The sequence below is a fragment of the Panulirus ornatus genome, chromosome 4 (genome assembly GCF_036320965.1).
Source record: "Panulirus ornatus isolate Po-2019 chromosome 4, ASM3632096v1, whole genome shotgun sequence".
Lineage (NCBI taxonomy): Eukaryota > Metazoa > Arthropoda > Malacostraca > Decapoda > Palinuridae > Panulirus > Panulirus ornatus.
Window position 1 is genome coordinate 39,145,766 of NC_092227.1, and position 20,721 is coordinate 39,166,486.

Here is a 20,721-nt window from a genome sequence, read left to right on the forward strand (position 1 = left end):
TTGTTTCCTCCACCTCTAACACATATATCCTTACTGTCAACCTTTCCTCACTCATTCCCTCCATATATCCAAACCATTTCAGTACACCCTCTTCTGCTCTCTCAACCAGACTCAATCAAACCGACTCACACCATATACTGCCCTCAAACATTTCATTTCCAACACATCCAACCTCCTCCGTGCAACCCTATCTATAGTCCATGCCTCTCGCAACCATATAATATTGTTGGAACTAATATTCTTTCAAATATACCTATTTTTGCTCTCTGAGATAACAATCTCTCTTTCCATACATTCTTCATCACTTTCAAAATCTTTGCCCCCTCCTCACCCTATGACTCACTTCCACTTCTATGGTTCCATTCACTGCTAAGTCCACTCCCAGATATCTTAAACACTTCACTTCCTCCAATTTTTCTTTATTCAAACTTACATCCTAACTAACTTGTCCCTTAACCCTGCTGAACCTAATAACCTTGCTTTTATTAACATTTACTCTCAATTTTCTCCTTTGACAAACTTTTCCAAACTCAAGTCACTAACTTCTGCAGTTTCTCACATAAATCAGCCACCAGTGCTGTATCATCAGCAAACAACTAACTCACTCTCCAGACCCCTCTCATCCACAATAGACTGCTTACTTGCTCCTCTCTCCAAAACTTTTGCATTTACCTTCCTAACCACCCCATCCATAATCAAATTAAACAAAAATGAGGACATCATGCACCCCTTCCACAGACTGATCTTCACTAGGAACCAATCACTCTTCTCTCTCCTTACTCTTACACATGACTTACATCCTTGATAAAAACTTCTCACTGCTTCTAGCAGCTTACCTCCCACACCTTATGTTCTTAATACCTTCCACAAAGCTTCTCTATCAACCCTGTCATATGCCTTCTCCATATCCATAAATGCTACATACAAATCTATCTGTTTCTCTTAAGTATTTCTCACACACATTCTTCAAAGCAAACACCTGATCCATGCATCATTTACCACTTCTGAAACCACACTGCTATTCCCAATCTGATGCTCTGTACATGCCTTGACCCTCTCTATTATACCCTCCCATATAATTTCCCAGGAATACTCATCTAACTTATGCCTCTGTAGTTTGAACACTCACCTTTATCCCCTTTGCTTTTGCACAATGGCACTATACATGCTTTTTACCAATCCTCCGACACTTCACCATGATCTATACATACATTGAATATCCTTACCAACCTATCAACAACACAGTCACCCCCTTTCTTAATGAATTCAATTGCAATACCATCCAAACCTGCCATCTTGCCAGATTTCATCTTCCGCAAGGGTTTCACCATCTCTTGCGACTCTCATCACAAATCACTCTCCCAGAGCACTCTATCATCAAACAAATTCAACAATTCTTCAAAATATTCACTCCATCACTACCTTCTATGTACCTTGAAATGCATTATCAAATATCTTTCTGGCCAGTTTATTATTTGCAAAACATTCTACATGATCATACTATCCAAAAAAGGCTTTTATCTTAGCACTTCCTATTTTTTTTTTTTTCAGATCACCTGAAGATCCCCCCTCCCCCCCAAAAAAATCTAAGATTAGGTTAGAGTAGGTTAGCTTAGGTTAGCTTAGATCAGGCTTGTAACCTAACCCAACTATGCCAAACCAAGAAAAATGTTTGGGGCAAATCTTTATGCAATCCTACTTTTCATGCCTCATATTTTCACAATTTCATTATTTTGTCTATCCTCTTAATTCCAATTATGCTATGCAAATTATCCAAACAACAAACAGAATCATGAAAGACGGAATTCTAAGCTTCTCTGATCTGTTACCTTTTATGAACCTTGCTATCAAAATTTACTGATTATTCTAAACATCTTACCTGCAGATGAAATGGTTTATTGTGGTCAAATTCAATAAGTAGAATAGGGCGTTTGTAGTATCTTGTCATGGCTTGAGCTTGATTATAAAGACGTCCAGAGTTCAGAGACCCAATCAGGTCACTAAGGCTCTTTCTTTCTACACAAATATCAGGAGTCAGAATGTAATCACCAACCTACAAAACAATGTATAAACATTAAATACATGCAAAAATTGTTATAACCATTTTGAACCACTAATCAGGAAAAAATACTTCTGGAGATAGCATCTGCACATTCAAAGGTTAGACTGCACACAGAAAAATCTGGAAAACAAAGTACTGTAGTAAGACAACCTGCATTTTTCGTTTTAGTTGGAGGCTTAAGTTACGGACAGAAGTCCACATCATGGCTGGGGCTTAACTGAAATATAGGAAGAATCATGAAAGGGGAAAAAAGGAGACAAAAATGTATTTACGAATTTTAGAGGAAGTGAAAAACCTGTTTTTCAAAATGTGCCAGGTCATACTTATTAAAGAAAGACATGAGAGCGTAGAGAGTTGGGAGCAAGAACCATAGCGGAACCTATATGAAAGGGAATCTGAACCAATGTTGTGGCATACGGCAAGTGGGTCTGAGAACATATGAATAAAATCAATGAGTTTAAACTACAATAAATGTATGTTGTGAACAAGAAAGTGTCCCACAAGACAGAGAATCCTTTGGATCCCTGGTGGTTATGATCATCTAACCCTTTACTGTCTAGTAAAGAAATACCTTTTACCTTTAATCAAACCACCCATTTAGTATTACCAGCCTGCTTGCTTGGTCCTGGACCTGCTTATGACTAATCAGCAACCTCACACTGGTGAGACATTATTGCCCAATTTACTACAGTACTCGGGTTGGAACCACATAACTGTTGAATTATGGATATCAGTGTGCTAGAAGAAACTCAGTTAAAAGAGTTTTGCAAATGAATAAAGAGGAAAGTAAGACAGAGGAGAGAGAGAGAGAGAGAGAGAGAGAGAGAGAGAGAGAGAGAGAGAGAGAGAGAGAGAGAGAGAGAGAGAGAGTTACATATATGAGGTGGTTTAGCCTTAAAAAATGCAGTCCCCAAATGCAGTAGAAGAAAAGAACAGCAAAACAAAGAATTTTTCCCCACCCTCCACACTTGCTAGCACACACCAGATGAAAAACAGGTAGAAAAAATACCTTGCAGAAAATCAAAAGAAAGTTTTACAAGAAAGTCATAAGGTAGAATGAACATGAATATGTCATGCATCCCATCACCAATGACATATATCCCTTCACTTTTTCTTATAAAGGATAAACCTAAGCTCTAGCTTCTCGACTCATCATGCCTATATCATTCCTGATTCATGCCTATATCATTCCTGATTTTCAAGAATGATACAATAATTCTTCCATACTTTTTCAGAGAGAGAGAGAGAGAGAGAGAGAGAGAGAGAGAGAGAGAGAGAGAGAGAGAGAGAGAGAGAGAGAGACAGAGAGAGAGAGACAGAGAGAGATACCCAAGATCTAAGCCAGGTGGTCTGGCCTTAACACTACTTAAAAAAAGGAAAAAATGCAGCTCCCTTGAAAGCAGCAGAAGAAAAGGATGGCAAAGCAAAGGCTCTCTCCCTACCCTCCATTCCCTTCAGCATATGCTGGATGTAAAACATGCATCCCATCACCAGCGACATGCATCCCTTCACTTTTTGTTATAAATACAATAGTATGGTTAAATTTGAGCCCCAGTATATTGACTTACCATGCCTATATAATTCCTGATGTTGAAGACTGATATGATAATTTTTATTCTCTCTCTTAAAGCAGGTGACATGGTTTAATCAATGTTGGCATGTTACCACAGCATGGCCAGGGAGAGATCAATGGTTGAGAAGGAAGCATGATATACCATGGCATTATGATCATTCAATTATGATTATTCAATTATTCAATACCAGAATATGACAAGTGATGTTAATCATCACTTTGAAGATATTAAAGGAGTTGCTCTGAACAACATTTTCTGGGAGCTTATTCCAACCATAAAAAATGTCACTGGTATAGAAATACAGGTGCACCACCGAATTTCTGGTAACTGAAGGTTCGGCACCTCCTTTAGTCCAGAGAAAATTATGTGAGGGAACTTGAAATTACTGTGGCCACCAGACTAGTTTACTGGGCAGCCACAGATGGCATTAGGTGGGACGTGCCTATTTGCATTCTTTACACTGCACCCATTGGTAGTGATACCACAATTCTGTAGATTCTTAGCTTACTTTGCTTAAATTCAACTCTAGCTATGGCTTCTAAGACATATGAGAGTGTCAGTCATGGTGTCAAACGTAAACACCAGTCCATATCGATCTACGATAAAGTAGAACTGTTGAAAAAAATGGACTGTGGTGTTTCGGTGCGTAACCTGTGTGACATTTACAGTATTGGTTCATCAACTGTTTATGATATAAAGAAGCAAAGGAAGAAAATATTGAAATTCTATGCAGACAACGATTCCAAGAAGCAAATGATGATTAAAAAACTATGAAAGATGGTAAGAGTACTAAGCATGATCGAATGATGATGGAATGGTTTCGACAGTGTCTGAGTGATGGAGTGGACTTGTCAGGTAGCATGATAATTGACCAGGCTAAGTTGTTCCACAAAGAACTTAAATTACAACATGAGTGTGACTATAGTGAAGGATGGCTTCAAAAATTCAAGAAGCATTATGGATTTCCATTAATAAAGTGAGCGGAGAAAAGCGGTCTGCAAACCACAAAGGAGCTGCCGAGTATGTGGATGAATTTGCAAAACTCGTAGCTGACAAGCACCTCAGTCCTGAGCAAGTGTATAATGCAAATGAAGCTGCATTATTCTGGTGATGCACACCTAGGAAAACACTAACATCAGAAGACGAAGAAGACCCCACAGGATTCAAACAGGGGTGTATCTACAGGAAATAGTGCCTAGGGCAAGCATTGAAATTGCACCCCTGTCCAAACATATCACACCAATATCTTTTATTCTTATTACCTTCGCTAAGGAGAATATGTTTTTACCAGCATTTGTTTGCCTGTGAGCAACTTTCAACAAAAGTTATGAACAAATTTTGATGAAATTTTCAGGGAAAGTTAGAAATGACACAAGGACCAACTGATTAGATTCTGGGAGTGATCCAAATCATTGTCTGGATCCAGGATGCCATTACGGAAATATCAATTTTTGTGAATAACTATTGAACTAATAATGATATCAATGTGATTCCAAATGCCAAAGATATGTTTTTATGGTAAAAAATCTAGATTTTTATGATCCGAATCATTGTCTGGATCCAGGACGCCACTGGCGCCCAAGGCATCTGCCCTACCTGCCATGCCCTAGATATGCTACTGGATTCAAACAATCTAAGGACGGACTTACCATCTCAGGGTGCTCAAACATTTAATATTTTTTATTTAAATTTCTAGCAGTCCATGGTACACTTTAGACACATGGGAGATGTATAATTAGTGGGTTAGAGGTGTGATGATGAATTATTATTACGTGACCATAGTTGGTCTGGCAAAATGTTTAATCCGACAAGGCTTTGGAACCAAGAGTGCCGGAAAATTGGTGATATACCTGTATTTCATACAGTTTACCTCTAAGTTTTAATCCATTTCCTCTTGTTGGTAATGCTAGTGCTACTGTAAAGAAATTCTCTCAATATCAATGTTGTTGGATCCTTTAAAAATTTTGAGGCATTCTATCAGTTTGTCCCAGGGCACCTCTTGCTTAGAGAGAAATTAAATTCTCATAGTCTCTCCTTATATGCTTTATTATGCAAGGAATGAATCAATTCAGTCACTCTTCACTGCACTGTTTCCAATTTAAGAATATCCTTACTTAAGGTGGGGGCCCATAGCTGCACTGTATATTCAAAGTGTAGTCAAACTATATTTAGGTATAGTGACAATATCACATCCTTACTTTTGTAGGTAAAGTTGCTGTTAATATCTATTAATATCTGTATTTGCTTTCTTGGCAGCTTCATTTCAATGCTGGGAGACTCTTAAGTTAATGGAGATAGTGAACCCCTAGATCCCTCACTCTAAGAGGTTGCCTATATCTTGTAATCCATTAATTCATAATCAATTTTTTTGCTTAGCTTTCCTACTTGTAACAGCTGATATTTACTGAAGTTTAATGGTATCTGCCATTCACTAAACCATTCAGCAATTTTATCTAGATGCTCTTGTAATCTTAGCCTATCTCCAGTTAATATGGCACTGCCAATCTTTGTGACATATACAAATTTGGACACTACCTTATCTAACCCTAGTTGATATCATTAATATAGATAATGAAAAGTATAGGCCCAAGTAGGGATCCCTAGGGGACCCCACTTGTAATGGGTGACCATAGTGATGATTCTTTATTCATTATGACTTTCTGCCTCCCCTCATGTAACCAGGCTTCTACCCTATTTCCTATGCAACCAGTAATATCCAAGGCCCAGCATTTGTGTATCAGTTTAACATGGGTGACTTTCGGAAGTCCAGAAATATTACATCTATTGCTTTTGTTTCATCATGGGTATCGAATAATTTATGATAAAATTCATGGAGGTTTGTAAGGCATGATCTGCGCCTTCTGAAACCATGCTGTGTATTGATCAGACTGTGTTGTTTCAGATAGGCAACAGTTTTATCTCTAGTATTCAATGTGAGAGTAACAGGACAGTAATTACCAGGCAATGCGTGGCTTCCCTTTCTGTATATAGGAGTGACGTCTCCTAATCTCTAGTCCTGTTCCATCCTGGAGAGATTTATTGAAAATAAGGGGTTAATGGTATGCCAATTTCATGTTGAACATTTTTTAATTACTCATGGATAGAAACAATCAGGAGCTTGGCTTTTATTGGTTCTCAACTTATCTGTGTTAGTACTTCTCTAACTGTAATGGTAAATTCTTCTATTGCATGAGTGCCATTTATCACTGTCTCTTTATCACTGTGTTGCTGTTTTAAAGTGTAAAATGAGAACTACAAAAACTTGTTCATGGTTGTTGCTATGCTTTTATCATCCACAACTGGTTCTCCATCATCATTTACTAATGGTCCTATTCCAATCCTTTTCTTTCTTATTATTGATATATCTATAAAATCTTTTAGGATCTCTATTACTATCTTTTGCAATACTCACTTTATATTCTCTTTTGACTTCCTTGATAACACCTTCCACTTGCCTTCTGATTGTGTAATACAGCATTGCAATAACTGGGTCATTGTTTGATTTCTTAAACTTACAGATTTTAATTCTGCACCATATAACACATGAACCAGGGCATGTGAAGTGTCTGGGATAAACCATGGAAAGTTCTGTGGGGTCTGGATGTGGAAAGGGAGCTGCAGTTTCGGTGCATTATTACATGACAGCTGGGGACTGAGCGTGAACGAATGTGGCCTTTGATGTCTTTTCCTAGCACTACCTCACGCACATGCGGGGGGAGGGGGTTGTTATTTCATGTGTGGCGGGGTGGCAATGGGAATGAATAGAGGCAGACAGTATGAATTATGTACATGTGTATATATGTATATGTCTGTGTGTGTATATATATGTAGACGTTGAGATGTATAGGTATGTATATTTGCATGTGTGGACGTGTATGTATATACATGTGTATGTGGGTGGGTTGGGCCATTCTTTCGTCTGTTTCCTTGTGCTACCTCGCTAATGCGGGAGACAGCAACAAAGCAAAATAAATAAAATAAAAATAACTCTTGCAATATCTTGGGAGTACCATTCAGGATATTTGTTGATTTAATTGTCTCTGTCATGCATGAGAATGAATGTGAGTTGTTTTATGCATAAAAGTCAATAAGAACCAGCCCATAATTCCTCCAGTCATATATATGCTTTGAAGAGTATGTGTGAGAAATACTTAGAAAAATAGATGGATTTCTCGCTAGAAACAGTGAAAAGTTTTTACCAAGGATGTAAGGCATGTGTACAAGTAGGAAGAGAGGAGAGTTATTGGTTCCCAGTGAACGTCAGTTTGCGGCAGGGGTGTGTGATGTCTCCATGGTTGATTAATTTCTTTATGGATGGGGTGGTTAGGGAGGTGAATGCAAGATTTTTGGAAAGAGGGGCAAGTATATAATCTGTTGTGGATGAGAGGGCTTAGGAAGTGAGTCGGTTGTTGTTTGTTGATGATACAGCGCTGGTGGTTGATTTGGGTGAGAAACTGCAGAAGTTGGTGAATGAGTCTGGTAAAGTGTGTGAAAGAAGAAAGTTGAGAGTAAATGTTAATAAGAGCAAGGTTATTAGGTTTAGTAGGGCTGTGGGACAAGTTAATTGGGAGGTTAGTTTAAATGGAGAAAAACTAGAGGAAGTGGACTTAGCAGCGGATGGAGCCATGGTAGTGGGAGTGAGTCACAGGGTGGGGGAGGGGGCAAAGGTTCTGGGAGTGTTGAAGAATGTGTGGAAGGCAAGAACGTTATCTCGGAGAGCAAAAAGGGCATATCTGAATGAACAGTGGTTCCAACAATGTAGTATGGGCTATAGATAAGGGTTGTGCAAAGGAGGGTGGAAGTGTTGGAGATTAAATGTTTGAGGACAATATGTGATGAGAGGTGGTTTGATCGACTAAGTAATGAAAGGGTAAGAGAGATGTGTGGTAATAAAAAGAGTACGGTTGAGAGAACAGAAGAGGGTGTGTTGAAATACTTTGGACACATGGTAAAAATGAGTGAGGAAAGATTGACAAAGAGGATATATGTGTCAGAGGTGGAGGGAAGAAGTGGGAGACCAAACTGGAGGTGGAAGGATGGAGTGAAAAAAAATTGAGAGATTGGGGCCTGAGCATAGAGTGAATTGGAACGATGTGGTATACCGGGGCTGATGTGCTATCAATGGACTGAACTAGGGCATGTGAAACGTATAGGGTTAAACCATGGAAAGGTCTATGGGGTCTGGGTGTCGAAAGAGGAGCTAAGGTTTTGGTGCATTAAACATGACACCTAGAGACTGGTTGTGAATGAATGTGGCCTTTCTTGTCTTCTCCTGCAGCTACCTTGCTGGGTGTGTGTGTGTGTGTGTGTGTGTGTGTGTGTGTGTGTGTGTGTGTGTGTGTGCGTGTGTGTGTGTGTGTGTGTGCTATTTCATGTGTGGCAGGGTGGCGATGGAAATGGATTAAGGCAGCAAGTATGAATATGTACTAGTGTATATATGTATATGTCTGTGCATGTATAGCTATGCATATGTAGAATTGTATATTTATGTATTTGTGCATGTATGAGCATACATGTATATACATATGTATGTGGGTGAGTTGGGCCATTCCTCATCTGTTTTCTTGCACATGAGAAAGGTGAGAGGTGGGCAGATTAAAAAGGGTAATAAGTGGTGTGATGAAGATAGACTGTTAATGAAAGAAAAGAGAGAGGTGTTTGGATGATTTTCACAGAGAAGTGAAAATGACTGGGAGATGTATAAAAGAAAGTGGCAGGAGGTCAAGAGAAAGGTGCAAGAGGTGAAAAAGAGGACAAATGAGAGCTGGAGTGAAAGAGTATCATTAAATTTTGGGGAGAATAAAAAGACGTTTTGAAAGGGGGTAAATAACACGCATAAGACAAGAGAACAAATGGGAACATCGGTGAAGGGGGCAAATGGGAACATCGGTGAAGGGGGCAAATGGGGAGGTAATGATAAGTATCGCTGAAGTGAGAAGGAGATGGAGTGAATATTTTGAAGGTTTGTTGAATGTAGTTGATGATTACAGTGGCAGATAGAGGTTGTGAAGCTTGGGGTGGTGTGCGAAGTGTGAAGGTCATGGAGAGCAAAAATGGGTATATTTGAAGGAATAGTGGTTCCAACAATGTTACTAGGTTGCAAGACATGGGCTGTAGATAGGGTTGTGTGTAGGAGGGTGGATGTGTTGGAAATGAAATGTTTCCATAGTTTACCCCAGATGCTTTACATAACCTGGTTCAATCTATTGACAGCACATCAACCCCAGTATACTGCATCATTCCAATTCACTCTCTTCCTTGCATGCCTTTCACCCTCCTGTATGTTCAGGCCCTGAGTACTCAAAATCTTTTTCACTCCATCCTTCCACCTCCAATTTGGACTCCCGCTTCTTCTTCTTCCCTCAAACTCTGACACATATATCCTCTTGGTCAATCTTTCCTCACTCATTCTCTCCATGTGTACAAACCATTTCAACACACCCTCTTCTGCTCTCTCAACCACACTCATTTTATTACCACACATCCCTCTTAGCCTTTCATTACTTACTTGATCAAACCATCTCACACCACATATTGTCTTCAAACATTTCATTTCCCTCTCAATCAATACCCTCCCATAAACCATGGAAAGATATAATTTCCAACACATCCACCCTCCTCCACACAACACTATCTACAGTCCATGCCTTGCAACCATATAACATTGTTGGAACCACTATTCCCTCAAACATACACATTTTTACTCTCTGAGATAAGAATGGATAAAGGCAAGCAAGTATGAACATGTACATGTGTATGTATGTAATGTCTGCATATGTGTATGTATATATATGTCTGTGTTGATATGTATATGCATGAATATGTGCATATATGGGTGTTTATGTATATATATGTGTATATGAGTGGATGGGCCATTCTTTGTCAGTTTCCTGGTGCTACCTCGCTGATGTGGGAAACAGTGATAATGTATAAAAATAACAAAATCTATATGGTATTGCTGTGGAATTTATTAAAAAAGGGGGTGACTATGCTGTTGACTGGTTGGTGAGGATATCCAATATATGTATGGTTCATGGTGAGTGCCTGAGGATTGGCAGAATGCATGTATAGTGCCACTGTACAAAGGCAAAGGGGATAAAGGTGAGTGTTCAAATTACAGAGGTATAAGTTTGTTGAGTATTCCTGGGAAATTATATGGGAGGGTATTGATTGAGAGGGTGAAGGCATGTACACAGCATCAGACTGGGGAGGAGCAGTGTGGTTTCAGATGTGGTAGAGAATGTGTGGATCAGTTGTTTGCTTTGAAGAATGTATGTGAGAAATGCTTACAAAAGCTGATGGATTTGAATGTAGCATTTATGGATCTGGAGAAGGTATATGGTAAAGTTGATAGAGATGCTCTGTGGAAGGTATTGAGAGTATACGGTGTGGGAGGAGAGTTGCTAGAAGCAGTGAAAAGCTTTTATGGAGGCATGTATACGAGTAAGAAGAAAGGAAAGTGATTGGTTCCTAGTGAATGTCGGTTTGCGGCAGGGGGTGCATGATGTCTCCATGGTTGTTTAATTTGTTTAAGGATGGGGTTGTTAGGGAGGTGAATGCAAGACTTTTGGAGACATGGGCAAGTATGCAGTCTGTTGGGGATGAGAGGGCTTGGGAAGTGAGTCAGTTGTTGTTCGCTGATGATACAGCGCTGGTGGCTGATTCAGGTGAGAAACTGCAGAAGTTGGTGACTGAGTTTGGTAAAGTGTGTGAAAGAAGAAAGCCGAGAGTAAATGTGAATAAGAGCAAGGTTATTAGGTTCAGTAGGGATGAGGGACAAGTAAATTGGGAGGTATGCTTGAATGGAGAAATACTAGAGGAAGTGAAGTGTTTAGATATCTGGGAGTGGATTAGGCAGCAGATGGAACCATGGAAGCAGAAGTGAGTCACAGAGTGGGGGAGGGGGCGAAGGTTTTGGGAGCACTGAAGAATGTGTGGAAGGTGAGAACGTTATCTTGGAAAGCAAAATGGGGATGTTTGAAGGAATAGTGGTTCCAACAATGTTATATGGTTGCGAGGCATGGGCTATAGATAGGGTTTGCGGAGGAGAGTGGATGTGTTGGAAATGAGATGTTTGAGGACAATATGTGGTGTGAGGTGGCTTGATCAAGTAACTAATGAAAGGGGAAGAGAGATATGTGGAAATAAAAAGAGTGTGGTTGAGAGAGCAGAAGAGAGTGTATTGAAATGTTTGGTCACATGAAGAGAATTAGTGAGGAAAGATTGACAACAAGTATATGTGTGTCAGAGGTGAAGAGAACAAGGAGAAGTGGGAGACTATATTGGAGGTGAAAGGATGGAGTGAAAAAGATTTTGAGCGATCGGGGCCTGAACATACAGGAGGGTGAAAGGCATGCAAGGAGCAGAGTGAATTGGAACGATGTGGTATACTGGGGTGGACATGCTGTCAATGGATTGAACCAGGGCATGTGAAGCATCAGGGGTAATCCATGGAAACTTTTATGGGGCCTGGATGTGGAATGGGAGCTGTGGTTTCGGTGCATTGCAAATGACAGCAAGAGTCTGAGTGTGGAAGAATGTGGCCTTTGATGTCCTTTCCTAGCGCTACGTCATGCACACACGGGGGGAAGGGGAGTGTCATTTCATGTGTGGCGGGGTGGCGGCAGGAATGGATAAAGGCAGCATGTATGAATATGTGCAAGTGTATATATGTATATGTCTGTGTATGTATATGTATGTATACGTTGAAATGTACAGGTATGTATATGTGCATGTGTGGGCATTTATGTATATAAATGTGTATGTAGGTGGGTTGGGTCAATCTTTCATCTGTTTTCTTGCGCTACCTCGCTAATGCGGGAGACAGGGACAAAGTATAATAAAAAATGGAAAAATTGATTCATTGTACTTCGTCACTGTCACAGGGTGGAGGAGGAAGCAAACGTTCTGGAAGCATTGAAGAATGTGTGGAAGGTGAGAATATTATCTCGGAGAGCAAATATGGGTATGTTTGAAGGAACAGTGGTTCCAACAATGTTGTTGCGAGGCGTGGGCTATACATAGAGTTGTGCGTAGGAGGATGGATGTGTTGGAAATGAAATGTTTAAGGACAATATGTGGTGAAAGGTGGCTTGATTAAGTAATGAAAGGGTGAGAGAGATGCATGGTAATAAAAAGAGTGTGGTTGAGAGAGCTGATGAGGGTGATTGAAATGGTTTGGTCACATAGAGAGAATGAGTGAGGAAAGATTGACAAAAAGTATATATGTGTCAGAGGTACAGGGAATGAGAAGTGGGAGACCAAATAGGAGGTGGAAGGATGGAGTGAAAAAGATTTTGAGCAATCATGGCCAGAACATACAATAGTGTGAAAGGTGTGCAAAAATACAGTGAATTGGAACGATGTGGTATACCGGGGTTGACGTGCTGTCAATGGATCAAACCAGAGCCTGTGAAGCATCTGGGGTAAACCATGGAAAGTTTTGTTGGGCCTGGATGTGAAAAGGGAGCAGTGGTTTCGGTGCATTACTCATGACAGCTTGAGACAGTGCGAACGAATGTGGCCTTTGTTGTCTGTTCCTAGCACTACCTCGCACACGGGGGGAGGGGGTGCCATTTCATGTGTGGCGGGGTGTTAGGAAAATGGATGAAGGCAGCAAGTATGAATATGTACATGTGTGTATATGTATATATCTATGTATGTATATGATTCGGGTGGCTGATTCGGATGAGAAACTGCAGAAACTGGCGACTGAGTGGTAAAGTGTGTCAAAGAAGAAAGCTGAGAGTAAATGTGAATAAGATCAAGGTTATTAAGTACAGTAGGGTTGAGGGACAAGTCAATTGGGAGGTAAGTTTGAATGGAGAAAAACTGGAGGAAGTGCAGTGTTTTAGATATCTGGGAGTGGATTTGGCAGCGAATGGAACCATGGAAGTGGAAGTGAATCATAGGGTGGAGGAGGGAGTGACAGTTCTGGGAGCGTTGAAAAATGTGTGGAAGTCAAGAACGTCATCTTGGAAAGCAAAAATGAGTATGTTTGAAGGAATAGTGGTTCCATCAATGCTATATGGTTGCGAGGTGTGGGCTATAGATAGAGTCGTGCGGAGGAGGGTGGATGTGCTGGAAAAGATGTTTGAGGACAATATGTGGTGTGAGGTGGTTTGATCGAGTAAGTAATGTAAAGGTAAGAGAGATCTGTGGTGGTAAAGAGTGTGGTTGAGAGAGCAGAAGAGGGTGTTTTGAAATGGTTTGGTCACATGGAGAGAATGAGTGAGGAAAGATTGACAAAGAGGATATATGTGTCAGAGGTGGAGGGAACAAGGAGAAGTGGGAGACCAAATTGGAGGTGGAAAGATGGAGTGAAAAAGATTTTGAGTGATCGGGGCCTGAACATGCATGAGGGGTGAAAGACGTGCAAGGAATAGAGTGAATTGGAACGATGTGGTATAACGGAGTCGACATGCTGTCAATGGATTGAACCAGGGCATGTGAAGCGTTTGGGGCAAACCGTGGAAAGTTTTGTGGGGCCTGGATGTGGAAAGGGAGCTGTGGTTTCGGTGCATCATACATGACAGTTAGAGACTGAGCGTGAACGAATATGGCCTTTGTTGTCTTTTCCTAGCGCTACCTCGCACGCATGCGGGGGAGGGGGTTTTTCATTTCATGTGTGGCGGGTTGGTGACGGGAATGAATAAGGGCAGACAGTATGAATTATACACATGAGTATATATGTATATGTCTGTGTGTGTATATATATGTATACGTTGAGATGTATATGTATGTATATGTGTGTGTGTGAACATGTATATATATATATATATATATACAAGTGCATGTGGGTGGGTTGGGCCATTCTTTTGTCTGTTTCCTTGTGCTACCTTGTTAACGCGGGAGACAGCGACAAAGTATAATAAATATAAATAGCGTTGAAATGTATAGGTATGTATATGTGCATGAGTCGGCGTTTATGTATATACATGTGTATGTGAGTGGATTGGGCCATTCTTTCGTCTGTTTCTTTGCGCTACCTCGCTAATGCAGGAAACAGCGACTAAGTATTTATTTCAATATATTATAATTAAAGACGAAAGAATGGCCCAACCCACCCACATACACATGTATATACATACACGTCCACACACGCACATATACATACTAATACATCCCAACGTATACATAAATATATACACACTCAGACATATACATATAGATGCATGTACATAATTCATACTGCCTGCCCTTATTCATTCCCGACGCCACCCCACCACACATAAAATGACAGCCCTCTCCCCCACATGTGCGGGAGGTAGCGCTAGAAAACAAAGGCCACATTCGTTCACACCAAAACCACAGCTCCCTTTCCACATCTAGGCCCCACAAAACTTTTCATGGTTTACTCCAGACACTTCACATGCCCTGTTTCAATCCACCGACAGCACGTTGACCCTGGTATACAACATTGTTCCAATTCACTCTATTCCTTGCACGCCTTCCACCCTCCTGCATGTTCAGGCCCCGATCACTAAAAATCTTTTTCACTCCATCTTTCCACCTCCAATTTGGTCTCCCACTTCTCCTTGTTCCCTCCACCTCTGACAAATATATCCTCTTTGTCAATCTTTCTTCTTTCATTCTCTCCGTGTGACCAAACCATTTTAAAACACTCTCTTCTGCTCTCTCAATCAAACTTTTTTATTACCACACATCTCTCTAACCCTTTCATTACTTACTTGATCAAACCACCTCATACCACATATCGTCCTCAAACATCTCATTTCCAACACATCCACCCTCCTCCGCACAACTCTATCTATAGCTCAAGCCTTGCATGGGCTATAGTATAATAAATATAAATACTATTTATGTATTTTATTACTTTTTTACACATAATCACTGTTTCTCGCATTAGTGAGGTAGCACCCGGAAACTAATGAAGAATGGCCGCCCATCCACTCATATACACACATATATATATATATATATATAAACACCCACATACGCACATATACATATTAACATAGATATATATATATATATGGTTTACCCCAAACGCTTAACATGCCTTGGTTCAGTCCATCAACCACATGCCGACCCCAGCATACCTCATTGTTCCAGTTCACCCTATTTCTTGCACAACTCTCACCCTCATACATGTTGCGGACCCGATTGCTCAAAATCTTTTTCACTCCATCCTTCCACTTCCAATTTGGTCTCCCACTTCTCCTTGTTCCCTCCAACTCTGACGCATATATCCTCTTTGTCAATCTATCTTCACTCATTCTCTCCATATGTCCAAACCATTTCAGCACACACTGTTCCCACACGACTCTCTTACCATTTCATTACTTACTTGATCAAACCTCCTCACAATACATACTGTCCTCAAACATTTCATTTCCAACACATCCACCCTCCTCTGTACAACCCTATCTATAGCCCATGCCTCACAATCATATAACATTGTTGGAACTACTATTCCTTCAAACATATCAATTTTTGCTCTCCGAGATAACATTCTCTCCTTCCACACATTCTTCTTGCTCCCAGAACCTTCACCCCCTCCCCCACATTGTGACTCACTTCCACTACCATGGTTCTATCTGCTGCTAAGTCCACTTCCAGATATCTAAAAAACTTCACTTCCTCCAATTTTTCTCCATTCAAACTTACCTCCCAAATGACTTGTCCCTCAACCCTACTGAACCTAATAACCTTGCTCTTATTCACATTTACTCTCTACTTTCTCCTTTCACACACTCTTCCAAACTCAGTCACCAACCTCTGTAGTTTCTCACACAAATCAGCCCCTAGAGCTTTATCATTGGCGAAGAACAACTGACTCACTTCCAAAGCCCTCTCATTCAGAACAGACTGCATACTCACCCCTCTCTCCAAAACTCTTGTATTTACCTTCCTAAACACCCCATTCATAAACAAATTAAACAACCATAGTGACATCACACACCTCTGCTGTAGACAAACATTCACTGGGAACCAATCACTTTCCTCTCTTCCTACTTGTATACATGCCTTACATCCTTGGTAAAAGCTTTCCACTACTTCTAGCAACTTACCTTCCACAAAGCATCTTTGTCAACCCTATCATATGTTTTCTCCAGATCCATAAATACTTCATACAAATCCATTTGATTTTCTAAGTATTTCTCATATATTCTTCAAAGCAAACACCTGATCCACACATCCTCTATCACTTTGGAAACAAAACTGCTCCTCCCCAATCTGATGCTCTGTACATACTCTCACCCTCTCAGTCAATACCCTCTCATATGATTTCCCAGGAATACTCAACAAACTTATGCCTCTATAGTTTGAACACTCACCTTTGTCTTGTTTGCCTTTGTACAATAGCAGTATGCATGCATTCCACCAATCTTTAGGCATTACACCATGATCCATACATACACTGAATATCCTTATCAACCAATCAACCAATCAACAATATAGTCATCCCCATTTTTTAATAAATTCACCTGCATTACCTCCAAACCTGCCACCTTGCCGGATTTCATCTTTCGCAAAGCTTTCTTCACCAAACCATTCTTCCTGATCCTCTCACTTCACACACCATCCTGACCAAAACACCTTATATCTGCCACTCTATCATCAAACACATTCAACAAACCTTCAAAATACTCACTCCATCACTGTCTGTTATCTCTTCCCCACTTGCTCCCTCCACCAATGTTCCCATTTGTTCACTCATTTTATGCAAGTTATTTACCTCCTTCCAAAACATCTCTTTATTTTCCCTAAAATTTAATGATACTCTCTCACCCCAACTCTCATTTGCCCTCTTTTTCACCCCATACACCTTTCTCTTGAACTCTTGTTGCTTTCTTTTATATATCTCCCAGTCATTTGCACTACTTCCCTACAAATATCGTCTAAACACCTCTCTTTTCTCTTTCACTAAAAAAAATATCACTTCTTCATCCCACCACTCACTACCCTTTCTACTGTGCCCACCTCTCACCTTTCTCATACCACATGCATCTTTTGTGCAAACCATCACTGCTTACCTAAATACATCCCATTCCTCACCTACTCCCCTCACATCATTTGCTCTCACCTTTTGCCATTCTACACTCAACCTCTCCTAATACTTCCTCACACAAATATCCTTTCCAAGCTCACTTACTCTCACACTCTCACCCTCCCCCATCCTGTGATTCACTTCTGCTTCCATGGTTGTATCTGCTGCTTAATCCACTCTCAGATATCTAAAACACTTCACTTCCTCCAGTTTTTCTCCATTCAAGCTTACCTCCCAATTTACTTGTCCCTCAACCCTACTGAACCTAATAACCTTGCTCTTATTCACATTTACTCTCAGCTTTCTTCTTTCACACACTTTACCAAACTTAATCACCAACTTCTGCAGTTTCTCATTCGAATCTGCCACCAGCGCTGTATCATCAGCGAACAACAACTGACTCATTTCCCAAGCCCTCTCATCCACAACAGACTGCATACTTGCCCCTCTCTCCAAACCCTTGCATTCATCCTAACAACCCTATCCATAAATAAATTAAACAACCATGGAGACATCACGCACCCCTGCTGCAAACCAACATTCACTGGGAACCAATCACTTTCCTCTCTTCCTACTCATACACACACCTTACATCCTTGATAAAAACTTTTCACCGCTTCTAGCAACTTACATCCTACACCATATACTCGTAATACCTTCCATAAAGCACCTCTATCAACTCTATCATATGCCTTCTCCAGATCCATAAATGCTACATACAAATCTATCATTTTTCTGAGTATTTCTCACATACATTCTTCAGAGCAAAAACCTGGTCCACACATCCTTTACCACTTCTGAAACCACACTGCTCTTCCTCAATCTGATGCTCTGTACATGCCTTGACCCCCTTAATCAATACCCTCCCATATAATTTCCCAGGAACACTCAACAAACTTATACCTCTGTAATTTGAACATTCACCTTTATCCCCTTTGCCTTTGTACAATGGCACTATGCATGCATTCCGCCAATCCTCAAGCACTTCACCATGAATCATACATACGTTGAATATCCTTACCACCAGTCAACAACACAGTCACCCCTTTTATAATAAATTCCAATGCAATACCATCCAAACCCACTGCCTTGCCAGCTTTCATCTTCCACAAAACTTTCACTACCACTTCTCTGCTTACCAAACCATTCTCTGTGACCCTCTCACTTCGCACACCACCTCAACCAAAATACCCTGTATCTGCCACTCTTTCATCAAACACATTCAACAAACCTTCAAAATACTCACTCCATCTCCTTTTCATTTCACCACTACTTGTTATTACCTCCCTGTCAGCCCCCTTCACCGATGTTTCCATTTGTTCTCTTGTCTTATGCACTTTATTTACCTCCTTTCAAAACATCTTTTCATTCTCCCTAAAATTTAATGATACTCTTTCACCACAACTCTCATTTGCCCTCTATTTCACCTTTTGCACCTTTCTCTTGACCTCCTCACTCTTTCTTTTATACATCTCCCACTCATTTGCACTATTTCCCTGCAAAAATTGTCCAAATGCCTCTCTCTTCTCATTCACTAACAACCTTACTTCTTCATCCCACCACTCACTACCCTTTCTAATCAGCCCATTTCCCACCACTCTCATGCCACAAGCATCTTTTGCACAAGCCATTACTGCTTCCTTAAATACATCCCATTCCTCCACCACTCCCCTTACATCATTTGCTCTCACCTTTTTCCATTCTGCACTCAATCTCCCCTGGTACTTCCTCATACAAATCTTTCCAAGCTTACTTACCCTCGCCACTCTCTACACCCCAACATTCTCTCTTCTTTTCTGAAAACCTTTACAAATCTTCACTTTTGCCTCCACAGGATAATGATCAGACATCCCTCCAGTTGCTCCTCTCAGCACATTCACATCTAAAAGTCTCTCTTTCATGTGCCTATCAATTAACACGCAGTCCAATAATGCTCTCTGGCCATCTCTCCTACTTAAATACATATACTTATGTACATCTCTCTTTTTAAACCAGGTATTCCCAATCACCAGTCCTTTTTCAGCACACAAATCTACAACCTCTTCACCATTTCTATCTACAACACTGAACACTCCATGTACACCAACTATACCCTCAACTGCCACTTTATTTACCATTGCATTCAAATCACCCATCACTATAACCCGGCCTCCTGCATCAAAGCTGCTAACACACTGACTCTGCTGCTCCGAAAACACTTGCTTCTCATGATCTTTCTTCTCATGACCAGGCGCATGGGCACCAATAATCACCCATCTCTCTCCATCCACTTTCAGTTTTACCCATATTAATCTAGAATTTACTTTCTCACACCCTATCACATACTCCTACAACTCCTACTTCAGGAGTAGTGCTACTCCCTCCTTCGCTCTTGTCCTCTCAACAACCCCTGACTTTACTCCCAAACCACTCTTCCCCTTTATCCTAGAGGTTCGTTTCACTCAGAGCCAAAACATCCAGGTTTCTTTCCTCAAACATATTACCTATCTCACCTTTATTCTCATCTTGGTTATATCCACAATTTAGACACCCCAATCAGAGCCTTCGAGGAGGATGAGCACTCCTTGCATGACTCCTTCTTTTGTTTCCCCTTTTAGAAAGTTGAAATACACGGAGGGGAGGGTTTCTAGCCCCCTGCTCCCGTCCCATTTAGTTACCTTCTATGACACGCGGGAATGAGTGGGAAGTATTCTTCCTCCCCTATACTTGATTGCTGTTTTCCGCATCAGTGAGATAGCATCAGGAAACAAAGAACTACCCATCCACTCATATGCTTATATATATACATAAATGCCCACACATGCACATATACATATATACATACATATAAATACAGAGACATATACATATATCCACAAGTACATATTTATATTTGCTTGCCTTCATTCATTCCTGGCACTCACCCACCCCACAGGAAACAGCATCACTATCCCTTGCTTCAGGGAGGTAGCGCCAGTAAAATAGACAAGAAAGACACATGTTCACACTCAGTCTCTAGCTGTCATGTAGAGAGAGAGAGAGAGAGAGAGAGAGAGAGAGAGAGAGAGAGAGAGAGAGAGAGAGAGAGAGAG

General features: G+C 40.6%; 1 protein-coding gene across 1 annotated transcript in view; it reads right to left on the bottom strand.

The window, feature by feature from the left end:
* The window catches only part of mei-9 (DNA repair endonuclease XPF mei-9), a 739,294-nt gene that overhangs the window by 108,850 nt on the left and 609,723 nt on the right, over window positions 1-20,721 (bottom strand). The window contains exon 16 of the mRNA XM_071694005.1: window positions 1,880-2,053. Coding sequence (XP_071550106.1) covers window positions 1,880-2,053 — 174 coding nt within the window. The remainder of the gene's footprint in view (window positions 1-1,879; window positions 2,054-20,721) is intronic.